Below are 12,707 nucleotides of genomic sequence, written 5' to 3' on the forward strand. Positions count from 1 at the left end.
TCAACCCCACCCAATCCTTACAATTTGGGTTGGTTCTTCGAGTTCATGTCGGTTTTTTTTAACACCCATAACAACTGTTAACCAGGACTGTCAAATATTTTTGTTGTGCGGGAAGTGACAAATATTTTTTCTGTAACATTCGGTTTATTTCAACCGAGTCTCAGCTTGCTGATCTTTTATGAAGCCTCTCACTGCTGCTCGGTTGACTTATCTTTTGCTCAAACTCATGCCTTTTTCCGCTTTCGTTAGAGGGGAAATGTCATATGCATTTTACAGAATAAAACATTTTTTTATTATTCTGTTAGTTTTTGTTTCCTTTAGTTATTTCTATTTCTAATTAGCCTTTATTATAAATAAGGCAATAATGTAGATTATCCATGAACAATACACGAAGAAGAAGAACGATGTACTCAACACAAATGGATTTCAAAAACAATCCTTAAATAAATGATTCCTCATTTCTTGAATTATTATTAGAATTAATGGAAACAAACTTGCAAAAGGAAAACAGAACAAACACAGAAAACAGAGCAGAAACAGAAACAGAACAAGACCAAATTATTTAAACAGTCCCCAATTTTGTTGGCATTGAGAGGTTTGTTTGTTTGTCAGTTGATTTTGCGGCAGTCGGAACGGATCTGGGCGGCGGCTCCGGAGGGTGGGGAGAGTTCGGACATCTTGACCATGGCGGCGGCGAAGTCGGAGAAGAAAGCGTCGGAATCGGAGCTGTAAGTGGTGACGTGAGAGTCGGCGGAGGCGTTGCTGAAGAGGGCTTGGTCGGAGTGAAGAAGGCCTTTGTTCTGAATCAAGTTCTTGAAGAAATAGTTGTCGAACAACGATGGGGTTTTGAGGTCCAGAGACGAAAGGCTGCTGCTGCTGTTGGTGTCGTCTCCGGAGAATGGGCAGTTGGATCTTAGAGAAGCTGCGAACTCAGAGTCGATGTTGGTCTCGTTATGGGCCCTTACTCGGAACATCGAGCACCTCGCTTGGCCTATGGTGTGGGATCCTAATAGCCACGACATTACCCAAATTTTGTCAGTTGCGGCGCGGCGAGGGCTTCATTGATAATTTTTTATACATGGAGGGTCGAATTGAAAATTTGCAATCGGATAGGGTACCTGAGAGGGCGACCAATTCTTTTGTGGAGAAGCCTTTGTTGGAGAAGGCAGAGATGAGATCGGGAAGGTCCAAGAATGGCGATGGGAGGTCGTTGTTGGCACTGTCGAAGCTGGCTGTGGTTGAGTCCATCCGGCCCAGCCCAACAGCCCACGAAGGCCCCCCAAGCTGCAACCACCCAATCACTTGTTACCCCGTTATCATATACAAATTCAAATTCAAATTCAAATTCAAATTCAAATTTAAGCGGAACTTACTGCCACAACCGAGTCTCGGGCTGCAATCGACAGAATATCAGCACATGAAACCACGGAAGGGCAAGCAGCCTCCACCAGCGTTTTGATGTTGTCGATCACTTCAAACCCTCTCAACGAATCTTTATTTGGGATAGCCGTCTTTTCCCCCGTGAAGTTCGCCGTGTCATCCAGCAGCACTGACGCGTCACATCCCTACATGCGCATTCACATTGAAATCAGACTTACTTTTTTTTTTTAATTTGTCATTGGGTTTAGGATTTAAGGTTTAAGATTTAGTCGAGAAATTTGAGACATGCATTGACAAAGCAGTCGTGGAAATGGAGGCGAAGGAGCGAGGCTCCCATTCGATACTCTTTGCCCACTGCTTTCACAACTTCACGTCGCACAATGGACAGCAACTTGGGGCATGAGCTCTTGTAGTAGTCTGTGGATAAACCGTCGGAGCTCAAACTTATCAATGAAACAAACACCAAGACCCCCCACAATTTGCTGCTCTCAAAATCCATATTAATTCTTTTGAGTTGGAATAATGTTGTCATCTCAAACTACGACTATATAGTGTCCAAATTCCTCACATTACTAATGACGGGAGGGGTTACCTTTTCTTACATAGGTCAGGTTCCAATGTTGAAAATTTGTGAACAAAAGCAAGTAAACAAATGAATTTCACAAACCTAAACCCACTCTAGATGGAGCTAAAGCATTGTGGGTGGGTGTACCAAATCATAATTATTACTTTATCTGGTTTTTTATTTTGTCTTAGTTAAATTTTAAATATCATTGACTATGCTAATTTCAATTTTATTAATCATGGGAAAGTTCAACCAGCTGAATTTGTTGAACAGTGATTGTAATGCTTCAATTATGGAACACTTGGACAAGAGAATGTTAATTAATATTGTCTGCGCATTGCTGATTTGGGTGAAATTTAACTAAATTAATGGATGTGTGAACAGAATTGGATGAGGAATCTTATACTTGGTCAAATCACTAGTGCTTTCAATTCTATACTATTCCCTTGGTAAATGGTAAGACTAATTAAGGAGACATTCAATTCCATGTTTTTGCTAATCCCCCAAACTTTAGAATCTTCCAATGCCTAGCTACATTGAATTTTACAAGTGTATCAATTTTCAAATGCAATCATTTCAAAGGAGGATCGCGAACAAGGGTCTCAAAGATTCATACAAGCCTTGTTGCTTCTTACAATATCTTAGAAAATGGTTATTATAGGCCAATTTGGTAACGAAGAAAAATGAATTGTATGGCTCAAACATCCATGAATGATGAAATAATCTTTTCATTTATATTTTGGAATAAATTCGAAATGGAAACAAGAAAGAAGAAACTTGTTTTGATTGTTTCCAAAATTTCTAGACAATTGTGAGAATGCTCCAAAAAAAATAGAAACAAGAAACAAAATTAGTTGCAAAATGTTTAGATTTTTTAAGAAAATTGAAAACAAGAAACAAAAACGGGAATGTTACCAAACGAGCCATATGCTTTTGAAAATCAAACTTTCAAATAGCCAAGTCTAAATTGAAGGCGATTTACAGGATGGAGAAGTTTTTAAGCATCATTTTGCAACTCCGCAGAGTCGTGCCATGATTAGAATGTCATTACAAGTCGGTCTATATTTTCAAAATCAATCATTAAAAACATCCCTCCCAATGCTCTCATGGACATTAGACAATTCAAGTAGAGACTTGTAAATTTCAACACGGGTATTTTTGGATTATGAAATCAAGTGTTATGCCAGTCCATTTCTTACAAAGGCAATGTTCAGATAATTTTATAGCCCAAAAACATCATGTGGCCCATCACAGAGTAAGCCCACATTCATTTTCCAGGATATCATTTCTTTTGTCTAATGGCCCCTGTACCTGTAGATCATATGGCTATCTGCTATTGGGAGACTAAAATGGAGCATTACAATTATTACCAATCCTTGGCAACAAACATCACACACCACATCATATAATCTCAATCCATCAGTCAAGCAAAATTATGAAAACAAAAATTCCTATCCAGGGTGCACTACAATCAGAATACAAACTTTTCCTCCTCCGCGCCAATAGGGTGTAATCTATCTCCCATCTCTCGAATTGCAGCTGCAGCAGAGTCATCTATGCCCAGCAAATATTGCAAACGGGATAGATTTTCAGGCGCCGGCCCACTCTTCAGGTACACAGAGTACAGATCAGCCAGTTCTTCTGATACGTCCCATAATAAAGGTTTCGATGGAACGGCTTTGTCACATGCAAGGAGATCATTGAGAGAGGATACCTGGAAAATATAAAAATGGCCCATTTACACCAGATATGTGCATAATGCCAATCTTAGTTAACCTGCAATGGAAAGTAATTAAGAAGAAGGTATATCTTACCACCCCCTCACGGTTTCTCTGTCTCAACAATGACACAGCCTGAATTAACGAGTTTGACAACCTGCTTTGTGCCAGCTCCTGCACGACCCCTTTTGCCTTCTCAGCATTAATATTGAGGTCCAACGGGATTTTCTCATAGACCTCTTCTTCATCAAACTCGCCAGTGCCAGATGAGAAAATGTCATCCACGGTCTTTTTGAAGAGGTTCTCCCGCAACCTCTCAGATATCATGCTATCTAAATCAACATTTGCTTCCTTGAGTTCTCTAATCTGCTTAATGTTGAGCCTCCCTTGACTGACAGCTGTTTCAATGGCAGCAGCCATTTTCGTGGTTGTTATGCTCTTAATGATCTTGTTGGCATATTCAGATGGCAAGCCAACTTGCTTCTGCAACTCATTCAGCTGATCTACCCTGGCCTTTGTCAGTTGACCATCAGCCAAAATCACCTCAGCTTGTTGCTGGAAGGCTTGCTCAGCTAGGCTCCTATGTACTTCAACTGTCTCCTTGGTGGTGAAACCCAAAATGTTACCTAGCTGATTTAGCAAAACATACTCAGAATCATCCTTCTTTGTTGTGATCTGAGCACCAAACGGAATTCGGGTCACTTCACCAGTTAAACAAAAAAGCAAATATGTCTTGTAGAGGTCAGTTCGTTCTCTATCTGGCAGGTCATCCTTCAAAGTTATCTCTGTCTGACCAGGCTTCACCAACTTCACAGAAAGTTCCTTATTTGGTCTTATTTTCTTCAGAGTCTGAAGAGATTCCCATTCCTCATCTTCTTCAAGTTGTTCCTCTTCTTCTTTGATAGGCTCTTCTGACGTGGGATCAGCAGATTCCCCTTTTATGTCAGCCACCAATTCAGTTACAACTAACGTATTGAAAGCAATCATCTTTTTTAGTTCTTTTGCAGCTTCAGTACGATTTCCAGCTCCGCGAGCTCGCTTTATGTAGTTGATGAAAATCTTTCGGACCTTCATGGGTAAAAGAGAATCAAGGTGAGTGCAATAAAATTTCATCTGAAGTCATTCGAAGAGAATCCAGAATGATTACTCACTGCTTTGCTTGCAATCGACATGGCAGCCTCCCTTGTTAAGCGCAAGCCATGAGCTGCCTTCCTCACAGATTTCTTTATTTCTGCATCATAACCATCAACACCTGCAGCAATAGCCTCCTTTACGACCTGAAAAAAATTAGATACATTAGTCTTGACATAATAGAGGTTGAAGTTCCAGCATATAAAGTGTCAAACTGCAGCCTAGAATATAAACAAACTCAACAGATTGTTCATTTACAGCAAGAAACACGTCCTCGAAATCAACCAAAGTATGGAAAACCCATAACCAAGAACTTAATCAGTAAGTGAAATCAACTTTGAGACACCAATGCTAGACATAATAATTAATAAAAGGAGATGCCAAAATATCATTACCTTTTCAAACAAGGAACCACAAATATCTGTATGGGCCGTTTCAACAGTCTGCTGAGGTATGCAAAGCATAACTCTTAGCTTCAGTAGTGCGGATACATCCTTATCACTCAGCTCTCCATCAGCAACACATTGCTGAAGCTTTTGTCGATAAATCTCTTCATCACATAACAGGTAATTCAGAAATAATCGTGACGATAGATCATAACTTATAAAGATAAATAAAGATGTATTAACCATCTGCAATATTCTTTTCATATATCTGTAGTTATTAACTATCTGCATGATTATTTTAAAAACTCATAATGGACAGTGATTGTTCACAGCGCAGAACCAACATTTGAAGCCAGATCCAACAAACAATTGCATCATCCAAAGTAGAATACCTTCATGAATATCACTGGCCTTCAATGGATCAAAGTGCAGCTCATCACATAGCTTTTGGAGGAAGGCTGCTTTACTATCTGCTATCTCCAAATCACCACCACTTACAGACTGTGCAAGGCGTTTGCGATAAACCTTTGAGGTAACATCAAGTGTAATGGTTTCTGCTTCACGCTTGCCTAACCCAAATATATTTCTCAACTGATTCAGGGAAGCAAGCTGAGAGAGATAGAGAAAGGGAAAAAACATGTTATCATTTTCTTATCCTTTACGAAGGGGAGTGATGAAAGAGGCAGGCAAGCAAGCATCGGCCTAAAGAGTGGCTTTCTTTTTCTTTTCCTTCTTTTTTTTGATAAGAGACAAAATATATATATTTGTGAGTCCAACAAAAATAGTGGCTTTCAAAATATCCATCAGTTTTTGAAAACTGAAAGACTGGCTTTCAAAAATATTTGTAACAATTATGAGCCTGACAATTTTGATTTATTAGTGATTTTAAGTTCGGGATGGAGTCTAGACTTTAATTTCAAAAGATTTTATTTCAACTTTAGCCAATTTTTATTCTAAGTGGAATTATTTCTTTTGATGATAAAGAAATTTTAATTTAAGAGGATGCCTAATCCTCTTGATTATTATGACTAATTGACACATTCTTTAATAAAATTTGCATGAACTCATATCAAGAAAAAAATGAAAATCAAATCAAATCAAACATCATCACACAAGCCCAAACTATAACAACTTGCACTGCTTTCGGTATACAACATATGTAGAGTTGGCATAAAGATAATAATCTCAATTGATGTGATGCTACTAGATTATAAACCATTAAGGCTGCCAACTGCAACACATCACAAGTATCTCAGTCCAAAAACTGACTAATACATATTCAACAATATGTTTTAGCAATTTAATAGAAATTATAAAATTAAAAGAGAAGTACAGAAGCCTGATATCTTGGGCTCGGTAACATGAACTTAAAAAATTTACATTGAGAGAATGCTTTAGCTTAATAGAATAATTAGAAATCATTAGGTAACTAAAGCAGTTGAAATAAAGGTATTGAATCTAATTGTACATAATAATAATAATAGGTCAAATTAGGGGTGTCTTAAGGTGACTTTGGGATTAGTTATAAGATGTTTTTATGTGAAGCACTTTAAATACTTTTTAACTGTTTTTAGAATATTTTTTATTATCGAAAAAAAAAATTTTGATAACCGGGAGTCGGAGCTTTGCTCCCCTATACCCAGAGGAACACGCACCTGCCTCATGGCCCGTACTCGGGAAACATCAAGGATTTTTGGTATTAAGCTCACCGCAAGGTTCGAACTTGAGACTTCGAAGTGACCCAAATACCCAAGCCCTTCCAAACCAAGCTGCCCCGACAATTATCGAAAAAATTTTAGAAGTGCTTTTGAGAGATTAAAAGCACTTTTTTTCAAAAATCAAATACTACCAAATTAAAAGTGTATGCATACACACTTTTGGTCTTACATAAGAATTTAAAAAGGCATGTCGAACACACACTCAACTATTTGGAGGATGCAAACCACTTGAAAAGTCTAGGGAATTTTCCTTCCATCAATGGAAGGTACACATTTCAATTGCTAGTCTTGAAGTAGGTTTCCCATTACACGATAGCTAACAAATGCGGTCCTAAAAACTTATGAATACTTGGAATTTCATAACTAGATCCTTTCAAGTCTGAAATCACTTCATTCAAAGTGGGAAATAGCTCTAGAATCCTTATAAGGGAAGGATAACTTGCTCAGGAGTTCACCTCTCTCCACACTTTTCCTAGGCTGTATACCCTTTCCTTTTGCTCACCTTACATCTCTTGCAAATGTATTTACCAAGGTTTCTCTCCACTGAGACCTCTTGCTCAAGTGGAAAATGAGAAAGGAAGAAATGGAGGAATGTTCCGGTCCACCTTCCTGTCCAATCTTGTAAACATCAGCCCCTTGCTCCACAGACCAGAGGCAAAACCTTGATCTGATTGAAGTGAAAAGTCCGGGGGGGGATTCTTTTATAGACTGTAGTGTTGAGAAAGATAGATGCCTCTTCCTTATTGTGAAGATGGGGGGAGGGGGAGTTTGAGAAACATCTTCCATTAACAAGAATGAAAGTGCACAAGAAAGACCACTCAAAAGCGGCAATACCAAAGAGGCAAAGATTATAATAATACATGTTTTTCGTTAAAGAAAAAAGATCAATGCTTATGATGTTGTCCAGAAAAACACACTTATAAATTTCCTAATCCCCAAATATTTGGATGTAAAACAAGGTCAAGCCTAGATCTATTAATCCTACACACCTTTGCCTGGTCCATTTAGGAGAATTGCTCCAGGGTCTTTAATTTATGTTCAGCTTCTTCTTTGACCGTGGACGCCTTCTTCCTCACTATAATTTGAGACTCTACAGCCTCCATGATAGGGTCAAGCAAAGGTGGGGAGGACTCTTAACAGTACGAGGGTTCCCTTATAAGGCTTCAACATCAAAGAGTTATGCAATTGGCACCTTTATTTATTCCAGCAAGTTTTTTGAACTCCTAGTTTGGGTTTAAGAGTGATCATCCCTACCCTATTTTTTCATCGTCATTTTCTTCAATACATTAAAAGATAAGACAAATAGAAATGAACCTTATCTTCTTCCATGCGGCCATTAGATAAAGCATCTGTAACATATGCTCGATAGAGAAGCTTCAAATCATCTATCTTCCGGTCACCATCATACTCTCCACCTAACCCAATGATGCATAACAGTAAGTCATATGTGATTCCTCCAGTGAATTAAAAATTACAATATGGAACTTAAAACCTACCTAGGAGAGAAACTGGACCAACTCCAGGAGCAAAGCGGTTGGCATCTGGATGGTTCTTTAATGAAATAAGCAAACTGTTGAATGCAAGTATCTTATCAAGCTCTTCCACGACTTCTGTGACTCCCCTACTGGAACCCCAAAATTATTATGAATTATATAGAAGCTAATAGAAGGAAGTAAAGAACACGAAAATAAATACATAAATTCATAGAACTATAAATATAAAAATAAAAGGTTATGTGCATCAAAAGGAACCAGCAAATATTTTTTGGTTATTGCTGGTGGGTTGGGCACAGTTGTTTGAACTACATGATCAGAAAGAAATAATTGAACCTTTAAAGACAAATTTCCAACTTCACAAGAAACTTCTGATAGAATCAACTTTTGAGTTTCAAGATAGTCCATCCTATCTAAAAGATTTGTGAAGTTGCCAGCTTGTGACATTCAAGTCAATTGGAGAGTTTTTTTTTTTTTTTTCTAACTCATTCGGCTAATAGGGAGGGCCTTCTCTTACTCCACTTTTCTGTGCCTTTTTGTGCGAATAAGACTATTTCTTTCTTTAAGAGAAAGGAGAGGATCCATCAAGTAAACATTAATAACAAGGAAATTTAATTCAACTGTATAATAATGAAAGAATTAAAAGGAAGCTATGTGGCTTTGATAAAAACTAATAACTGAAACTAGACTGAAGGAACAGTAACCATACGTTGCCCTTGTCCTAGACTTGAGTATGCTGAGTGCTGCTGATATATTTTCCTCAACCAGCTTTCTTGTATGCTCCTTAAACAAATCATCTGCCAGCTGCAAGAAAATAAACCATAATGTCACGAGAAACAGTTATGAACTCTTTAGAAAAGCTCTTGAAATGAGAAGTTGAGATACCTCATCGGAAAGTTTATACAAACTCTGTGCATCTTTGAGGCTTATGAGCTGCTCCGCATTAATATCTAAAAGGATTGCATCAATTATTTACTGATCAGGATAAAAATAAGCACAATATTTGAGATGCTTTTAACAAAATAATTGGCTTATATATAATTTTGATTTACATGTTTAATCAAGATCATAATCTGAATTTTTAACTGAAATTTCTCATTGAAATTAGACTAAGATATTACTGTTTAGTTATATTTAATCATTTCTCAACCGGGAAAATGTAATTTCCAAGTGCAAAAGTTTTTTTTTTTAAAGAAAGGAAAAAGAGCAAAGGAAGAAACGAGGTCAAACCAAGCAGCATTTCGAACAGTGCATATTACTTGATAACATAAGAACCTAAGTTTATCCCAGGAAAATCCTGAATTGGTATTTGCTTACAACATATTTACCTCTTCCAACTAATTTTAGCTTGGAAAGATACAAGCGTTGAGCATTGTCACGGGTGGCAATCTCAACCTGAGTAAAAACATTATAAAAAAATTGTCAAATCAAATGTACCAAATCAAGAGTTGAGCATACAAATTGAATTTAACGGCATAACATTGTATTTAACTGTATTTCATGAGAAGTGAGTTGGATACCTGGGAATCAGTAACCTTAAAAACACGTTTCCAAGGTAAAAGAAAAGATGATGCTTCTCCAAATACAAGGGTCGATACGTATACAAGTTTCTGAAACGCCTGCACTGGAGGTTCACACTTAATGGTCACGCCCAATTTTCAAGACCACAGCAGATATTCTCGACCAATATTTATACTCATAAGCACAAGCATCATACCCGACGTTGCTCTAGGTCACCATCACGATCTCCAGTTTCTAGCCGTTGCCTAAAAATTCTTCTACCAAGCTATAAACCCAAAAGAATAATTAGCTTTCTTGAGGATCATGTATAATTAATATAACCAACCACCACGAAAATGCTTATATTCCACGGTGCAAAGACCCCTACAGAATACTTGCCTCCATATGCATACCAGCTGCATCAGGGTCATCAATGCCCAAGGCACTTTTAAATTTGATAATCATGTCGACCTCATCACCTTTAAGATCTTCACTTCCCGGAGGAAGAACAGAAGACACAAATCTGAAAAAAAAAAATTAATGTGAAGCAAAATATTGTGAGGAAACAATATACCAAAAATAGGAGGCAATGCATTATTGAGCTTGATAAAATTGTGATGGCCTCGCCACCTTTAAGATCTTGACTTCCCCAAGGCAGAATAGAAGATACAAATTTGAACAGAATTTTTTTATTTAAAGGATAGCCAAGGTGTTGTACTGAGAAAGATGAAATTAAAAAAGTTTGCAAAAACACACTTCAGCTATAATTAATAAAAATGGGAGGATAATTACAAAAACATTTAGCTAGGATACTGCAAGTAGATCTAACAAAACACCATCTCCATAAATCATATATGTCACTCTCAACTCCTTAAAAGTTCTTTTGTTTCTTCCTGCACGAATTTTTCCAGAGCAAAGCCTTGGAGGCAAACAAGGAGAAAATTTATAGGAGGTGACAAACAAGGATTAATATTTTAAAAGCTCAAACCTCACAATGGATGGGGGGAAATATCTCACTTCCCTTCTTATAAATAGGATACTAAATTTCACCGAAAGAAAGAAACTTATAGTGAAAAGACCTACAAAAGTCAAAGCAGTTATGGGAAACCTCTCCAATTGACATATATCATAGAAAGGCCATATTATAGAGTTTCATATGAATAAACCTACAAAACAGGAAACACTAATGTCCCTGATCAACCCAACCATAAGTTCCTCTCTTTCAAAAATTATTCTACTTCTTTCTAACTCGCTTTTCATAAAATGGCCGTCATGGCACAGAACCACAGAATTTTAGCCACAGAGTAAAATGTAATGGGTTTCTCGGTTCTCGAGGGGAAGCTAAAGGCAAGTTTTGAAATCTATTAAGTATTGAATACTGACAACCCATAATTTCCAGCAGTTCATTATACAGTTGAAACTCATTGGGACTCACCGACAGTACAAGTCGCAAAGCTCCGCGCTAAACGCCTCATCTTGCTTGCTAACTCCATATCTGAAGATAAACAAGGAAAAGAATAAATAACAAGGCCAACAAAACCTATTAGTGCAACAAAATCCGTCAATTATTACAAACTTGGACATTTTCTGGTCTGCAATTTACTAAAATAACAATAAACAGAATAAAGAAATGAAACCAACTTTGTGGCAATGCTTTCTATTTCCTCCTTCTTCACGTTCTTAGGATCATCAATTCCAGCCACATAATTATGCAAATCCACAGCCGCAACTTCAGGAACGGATGAATTCAAGGAGTATACAGCAGCTCCACTGGCGGCAGCGAGAGCAGCCGCCCCGCCCAAAGCCGCGTTGCGGGTCTTACCAAAGCGCAGCCCTAGCCCATAACCGGCGGCTACAGCCCCAGCAACAACAATGGCCGAGGTCGCCAATCTCAAGGGCGGAGGTAACAACCGAACAACGGGCTGAATCCCAGTGAGCTCCTTGTTGCCACCAAAGATATCTACAGCAGAAGAGGAGGAGGAGGAGGAGGAGGAGGAGACGGATTCTTCAGCAACCTCGGACGAGTTACGCGGAATTGAGACTCTGAATTGGCGTCGCCCACTGAGATTGAAGTTTGCGGGTGCTCGAAGAGGGAGAGGGAGAGGATTGATGAGAGAAGAGGAGGTGGGGCAGCGGTTGCTTGAGAAGTGAGAAGCGAGGAGGGTAGAGGGATTCATTTCTCCCTCCGATGGTAGCGGATAACTGAGGACGCCGGTAGATAAGGCAGAGAGAAAGAAGAAGTTGTAGGGTACGGATTCACAGAGGCTTTTATAGGGTTTAACAGAGCTAAGGCAAGCAACGCCCAATGGTGAAGGAGAAGAAGACAATGCAAATGCCGGATGTATACCCAATCTCCAATTTCACAAATTTTTAAACTAAATAGTTCCGAATTAATTTAAATATAAGAGGCTAATCAAAATTTATAATAAACTACGATTAATTTTGAGATGGACTCGTGAATGTTAACAACTGTAACTTGATTTTCAATATTTAAATTTTAATGAAAAAATATTAATTCTTATCCTGATGCTAACAAGTCAAATTATGAGTTTTGCTATAAGCTTGAAAAATTATTGCAATTTTTATATTCTAGTAAATTTTTGCTTTGACAATCTTAAAAAATTATATATATTCTATTGAATCAATTATTAAAACATAGTTTTAGAAAAAAAAAATTAATATTATTTTGGTGAAAAACGTATTAGAAATTGATTTTCTTTTTCTTTTTCTTTTTTTATTAAAATTTGTGAATTTCGATTGAGTTATTCAGCTGTTTTGAGAGCCTATACCGAAATAGGAGAAAATAAGTACATGGA

At 37.7% G+C, this 12,707-nt stretch overlaps 2 protein-coding genes across 2 annotated transcripts; both read right to left on the reverse strand.

Annotated features, from left to right (window-relative positions):
* Positions 1 to 424: 424 nt before the first annotated feature.
* Positions 425 to 1,908, reverse strand: LOC111022037 (cationic peroxidase 1). The gene is made up of 4 exons (XM_022299199.2): positions 1,670 to 1,908; positions 1,374 to 1,565; positions 1,119 to 1,284; positions 425 to 1,006 (listed from the first exon to the last, which is right to left on the reverse strand). Exons 1-4 carry the CDS (start codon positions 1,877 to 1,879, stop codon positions 609 to 611), a joined length of 966 nt encoding a protein of 321 aa, XP_022154891.1. The 5' UTR covers positions 1,880 to 1,908; the 3' UTR covers positions 425 to 608.
* A 1,373-nt stretch (positions 1,909 to 3,281) lies between these two features.
* On the reverse strand, positions 3,282 to 12,210 carry TIC110 (translocon at the inner envelope membrane of chloroplasts 110). The gene is made up of 15 exons (XM_022299173.2): positions 11,533 to 12,210; positions 11,327 to 11,386; positions 10,291 to 10,414; positions 10,109 to 10,177; positions 9,912 to 10,010; positions 9,720 to 9,786; positions 9,277 to 9,341; positions 9,101 to 9,195; positions 8,395 to 8,522; positions 8,213 to 8,313; positions 5,573 to 5,789; positions 5,190 to 5,344; positions 4,815 to 4,940; positions 3,760 to 4,731; positions 3,282 to 3,659 (listed from the first exon to the last, which is right to left on the reverse strand). Exons 1-15 carry the CDS (start codon positions 12,066 to 12,068, stop codon positions 3,417 to 3,419), a joined length of 3,057 nt encoding a protein of 1,018 aa, XP_022154865.1. The 5' UTR covers positions 12,069 to 12,210; the 3' UTR covers positions 3,282 to 3,416.
* Positions 12,211 to 12,707: the final 497 nt, after the last annotated feature.

This window comes from Momordica charantia (assembly GCF_013281855.1).
Source record: "Momordica charantia cultivar OHB3-1 chromosome 3 unlocalized genomic scaffold, Mcharantia_2.0 BLBB01000003.1, whole genome shotgun sequence".
NCBI lineage: Eukaryota > Viridiplantae > Streptophyta > Magnoliopsida > Cucurbitales > Cucurbitaceae > Momordica > Momordica charantia.